Source organism: Protomyctophum parallelum (assembly GCF_964188405.1).
Source record: "Protomyctophum parallelum genome assembly, chromosome: 7".
NCBI lineage: Eukaryota > Metazoa > Chordata > Actinopteri > Myctophiformes > Myctophidae > Protomyctophum > Protomyctophum parallelum.
In genome coordinates, this window is record NC_139705.1 from 15,552,939 (window position 1) to 15,558,938 (window position 6,000).

The 6,000-nt window shown below is 43.7% G+C and overlaps 1 protein-coding gene across 1 annotated transcript in view; it reads right to left on the bottom strand.

The window, feature by feature from the left end:
• LOC310861947 (ERC protein 2-like) overlaps positions 1-6,000 on the bottom strand; it is a gene marked incomplete at both ends in the record, with an annotated part of 338,757 nt that overhangs the window by 271,071 nt on the left and 61,686 nt on the right. Inside the window, one exon of the mRNA XM_083769684.1 lies at positions 5,755-5,922. Within this exon, the coding sequence (XP_083625810.1) occupies positions 5,755-5,922 (168 nt within the window). The remainder of the gene's footprint in view (positions 1-5,754; positions 5,923-6,000) is intronic.

The window sequence follows — 6,000 nt, forward strand, 5'->3', positions numbered from 1 at the left end:
AGGCAACTCCATGTATTTGTTTGGAGCAGTGCGTCTAAAGTCTAAAACTGTGACTTTTCAGGATTAAAAAAGTAAGGTAACAAAAGCATCAAAAGTAGCAGATCTACAAGCTCAAATGTGCCACAAAGCGTCATGTTTTGAGCTTGTAGATCTGCTACTTGTAGATCAAGCATTTGATGCTTTTGTGCGACGCCATAGCTACAATCAAGTAGGGTGTTCATTTATGGAAGAAAAACGACAAAAAGTTAGAATACGGAGATAAGAGGTTTCTTCTGCCTCAACAGCAGCGATGTGTGTGTGTGTGTGTGTGTGTGGCATTGTTGAGGCGTTTTACTGGGCGACGTATTAAAGATAAAAGCGAAGGGAAAATGGGGGAGAAGAAAAGAACGCCGGATGCGGGGTGGAGTCAGAGATGGATGGAAAATGGGAGATGAGACGGCGTGAGAGAGACAGATAATAGGATGGAGCTCCCCTCTCCCCCCCCCCCCCCCCCCCTCCTCTGACTGACTGACAGATAGACGCCGGAGGAATGTCTGCTCCAACAGAGCCCCCCTGGTCAGACACCACTTACAGCGGGAAACCCAAGCCTTTCCCAAGCAGGGGGAAATGCCACTTCAATACCAGGGAAAATGCTACTACACACAAGCCCCGCATGATGAGAGTGGAGCAATCAGTACTGACAGTCTCCGTGCGTGCGTGCGTGCGTGCGTGCGTGCGTGCCAGATAATTACAGCTCATACAGTAGTAGAATTTAGGAAAGAATTCTGGTTGGGATTAGACATTTAGTGGTTGGCGGTAGGTAATATGGACTACGGTCAGAGTTACAGTATTATGGTCGATTTAGAGTTATATTGACAAAAGCAGATCTACGTGCTTGTAGATCTGCTATTGCCAGTGCACGTATAACTGTAACCCTGTAGGGTTAGGGTTTGAAAATGTCCCACAAAAATATACAAATGCACACTTGTGTGTCTTCATGCACACTGTCTGCATGCTTGTGTGCGTGTGTGCGCGCGTGTGTGTGTGTGTGTGTGTGTGTGTGTCCCGTTACAGCCAACCATGTACAGTATTGCAGCCAGTGTTGTTTTCGTCAGGACTGACGATAACGTAAATGACGACGTCAACGCCCCTTTTTCCAGGACTAAGACGGACTAAAACGAACGACACTAAAATTATTCGGGACAAGACTGACGCTGACGAGCTAAATACCGTAGCTCTGTTTGATGACGATGACGAGACGTGTGTGTGTTATCGTTGACAAGACGAGGCTAGACGAAAATGTTAGTGGATTGACGAGCAAAGTTTGTAGGGGTCTTAAAGTTGTGAATCGATATAATTCAATTAAACTGCGGGAAAATCACAGATGTACAAGCCCAAAGCGCTGTGCATTGCGACGGGTAGATAACTTGTAGATCTGCTACTTCCAGCGCATGAAGGGCGCATGCTTATGACGCACTTTAACTATGCATCTGTTGCATCAGCAGGCAGCGAGTCCAGCGACAGACTCACAACACACGAGCAGCAGACGGGATGCACAGGGATGACAAAACTTTATTGCACACATCTGTGCTTTCATCCAAGCTTCCATAGCCTTTTAAATCTTATTTCCCATCCACGGGCACAAGCAGTGATATCAGGCAGCAGCTTCCACCCGATCTGTGGTGGTGTTGTGTTGTCTGACGAGGGAAGCTACTGCTAGCATGGGAGCTAACGTTAGTTTCTTCCATATAGTTAGAAGGAGTCCGCCTTAATAACACTATGTACTTTCCATCCGTACCCCAACCCCTCACACTCTGCTGCTGCGTTTACACGGGCAGACACAGACGAATGGGAATATAATTTGGAGCTTTAACAATGAATGATAGACTATCGTTGCGTCTACATGTGTTTAATGCTCAGGGTTTCACTGTCCCAGAGCTGCCAGCCTGCACACATTTTGTGTACCAACCACACAATTCTAGGTGTCTATACGCCTAGAATTGCGTGGTTGGTACACAAAATGTGTGCAGGTTGGCAGCTCTGCTGTCCACAGCAGGCAGACCTGTCAAAATGCACTTCCAAAAATTCAGAGACATGCCACCACCTATAAATTCAAACCCACCTCTGGAATATTGCTATCTCATTCCACTTTAATTTATTTTATTCCATAGTCTTAGTTTTTCTCTAATAAAGTTGTTTTTATTTGTTTTCTCATGTTCTCCTTGAAAAGTGTCTTTAAGTACTCAGAGAAGCATTATATAAATATTATTATTATCACTATTAGTATTACTACTTGTTTTATTGCCTATGCTTATGTAGAAAAAAAAAGCTCACTGTTCAGGTCAAATAGGCCTATTGATATGCGATTAAAATGTGATTAATTGAGATAATTAATCACAAAGCCTCCAATTAATTAGATGTTTTTTAATGGACGCATACGTGTTTATTATTTAAGTTGGGTTTTGCCATAATCATGTCTTTTGCCATAATCAGGTAGCTTTACAACAAAGATGTATTCGGCTATTCGGTATTCGGTTTTCGGCCAACTGTTTCCTATATTCGGTTTCGGCCAAGAATTTCCCTTTCAGTGCATCCCTAGATATTACCGGTATATGAAATAGCCTATCATACATTTTATTTCTATGTTATTATTTGCATCTGAACTCTCAGTTGAAGTTATATACCGGTATATTTGTGACCATTTGACTGAGGGACTGCCATTGTATTTTTATTTTTTTTCATGTCATGAAAGCAGGGAATCATATAGCTTCATATGACAATGACAACCTGTCAACCTTGATTCCAATGCCAATGTATTAATGCCTGTACGCTATAGACATTTTATTTAAAGACATTTTTTTAATGTTGACTAAAAATGGACTAAAAACCTTTTACTAAAATGACTAAAACTGACTAAAACCCTTAGGAGTTTCCGTTGACTAAAACTATCAAAGATAGAAATTACTAAGACTGACTAAGACTAATTAAGCATTTTTCCAAAAGACTAAGACTGACTAAATCTAAAAAATGCCTGCCAAAAACAACACTGATTGCAGCAGCCTACAGTATAAGAAGTGGTTCCCAAACTTTTTAGCTCGAGACACCAAAGTGAAATTTGATTTGACTAGTGAAAATAGCCAATCTACAATATTGCACACCTGCTATTTTCACAAATTCTTACTTTAACATATATGGCACTTAATAGGATTTTTATAATGTATAAAATTGATTTATTTAGAAAAATGCTTGACTATACATATATATATATATATATATATATATATATATATATATATATATATATATATATATATACACACATACATATATACACACACACAGCCAATTCCTTTAAGTATGATGTATTCATCTAACTGCTAGCGTCAAAAAATTCCTTGCACATGTATAGACAATTAGGCCTAATTTTGGCCCAAATTGCTTCCTGTAATGAAGAGTTGACATCGTTAGAGGGCCATTCTCAGCCGCCGAATGCGAGGAGATCTAAAGTATCGCTTTCAGCTCCACATAGGAGGATGGGGAAGAGACACACACACACACACTTAAAAATGCCCCCCCGCCCCCCCCCCCCATTGGCTGTGGCAGTGATAAAATCGTTAAAGGCAAAGTTTGGAAACTTAGAGATAGAGGGAGAGAGTGCCAGAATCATACTTCGTTGCACAATGGCATCACACACTGGAAGTATCCAACTACAAGCTCACACACACGGTATGGCCGTCTGTAATTAATCATATTTTAGTTTTTACCCCCTCTGCCCTCACCAATATAATATGCTTGGTTGTTCCTATTATGTACAGGTTTTCTCTCGTGAGATCCATTTACTGACGCATTGACGTGCAAAGATCCGGAAAATGTGCACCACCACGATTTAACCATTTAAACCCCTGGTTTATAACCATTTCTCATATCGAGGTCCACTATTTATTCGGCATTTGAGCCACAGACCACCATTGGTGAGATTTAGTCTTGCAGACCCAATACTTTTTGTTGGAATATTTTGTCTGCACTTGGCATCAACTTCAGCCAGCTGATGGCTGCTCAGACAGTCTCAGTTAGGGTGGGACACAAACCGCGAGGGGAGCAGTTAGGCTGGGACACAAACCGCGGGGGGAGCAGTTAGGCTGGGACACAAACCGCGGGGAGTGTCTGTTTCCCAGAAAGCCTCTCTCTACCCATATTATCCAGCTCACAAAAGGCTGCTTGCGAAAAAAGGGTCACTTTGACCCAACATTTTAAACTAACAAATTAGCCCTTCATGTCCTCGTAAGAGCTCCAGGAACAACAAAGAATCACCACAACATTACATGCACACAGGTCAGGTCACGAAAAAAATAATCCAAGTCCTCTGAAGCCAAAGCGATTACAGTACGAGTGGAAAAGTACATTATTCAGTACACAAATCTGCAGCCACGTTCACTCCCCTGGCCGTGCTGTTGTTGGCGGCACGGGCTGCCTGGGAGTTCTTCAGGGAACAAAAATACCTTCTATGCAAATAAACACACTTTGACACTCGCCTACGGTTACATTTTGACAAATCAAGCAGTGTTGCGTGTGTGTGTGTGTGTGTGTGTGTGTGTGTGTGTGTGTGTGTGTGTGTGTGCCCGTGCCCATGGGTTTCAAATTGGGGGCCGTGCCACGGTGGGGGGGAGAAAGAAAGTTGCATATCGTTGAATATCGTTGCAGTCGGGCAGAAACCTCTTATCTCCGTGTTTTAATTTTCTTTTTGTGTGTGTGTGTAAACTAAAGCCCTACTTGATTGTAGTGCAGCGTCACACAAAAGTGTAAAAAGTAGCAGATCTGCAGGCGCAAAATGTGGAGCATAGCGACGCGTTTTGAATTTGTAGATCTGCAACATGTGCACATGCGCGTGTCAACCCTGCAAAGTAACAGTTTTGGACATAATGAAGGACGATTCCACCCGACAGACACGATAAACTATATTATATCCGGCGGCGAAGCCAGAGGCTATGCACCGTATCCCATGCGCTAACATACCTAATGTTGCCGTGTATAAGTTACAAATAAGGGCAGATGGACTTTTTTGTTCAACTGCTCTGTTTGGCACACACAGCAGAGTGCATGTTGAGGGAGGCGCATGCACACACGCACGCACACGTTGAGGTAGGTGTGTGACATCACACTAATTGGACTCAGAGCTAATATAAGGCAAGGTACAAATGTTGTGCATGGATGCACACGCCACACAGGGTAAGGATGAGGAGACGCTCACACACACACTTCTGTAATAGCTCACAGAACTTTGTGTCCGCTTTGGGAATAGCAATGGGTGGACTTCAAGGCCCATGAGAACTACAGTACAGGGAGCGCTTCAACACCAAGCAGCAGTGCAAGGCTAAGAACTTTGGGATGCCCAAAGACGAGACAGAAAGGCTGGCAATGTGTGCCATCTCTGCTGCCATATATGGTGCTGAGTGACATGCATGTTGTTTCATGAGGACATATCCATGAGTTTGTGAATGTAACCTTTCCCTGTGTGTGGATATAAATACATTGTCAAACTGTGTGTGTGTGTGTGTTCGCTCTGACCTCTTTCTGCAGTGTGACAGAGCGTTGCTCGTTGGTGTGTGCGTGCGCACGTGCATGCATGCGTGTGCACACACACACCTCAGTCTGCAGTGTGACAGAGCGATGTTCCGTGCGTGCGTGCGTGTGTGTTGACATATGTCCTTAGTTTGCAGGGTAACAGAGCGTTGTTCCTTGGCGTGCGTGCGTGTGTGTGTACGTGCGTGCACACACCTCAGTCTGCAGGGTGACAGAGCGCTGCTCCTTGGCGCTCAGCGACTCCTTCAACACCTCGATGTGCTGCTTGCAGTCTGAGTTCTGATTGGTCGCCGTCTCCAGCTTGGTCTGCAGAGCCTGTAGCTCCGCCTCCTTCTTGCTGAACTCCTGCTTCAGCTGCTCCGTCTGCAGGAGCGGGAAAAAAGTACTCAAATGTTTTTACTCAAGTAAAAGCATCAATACTGCAATATAGAAATACTCTCA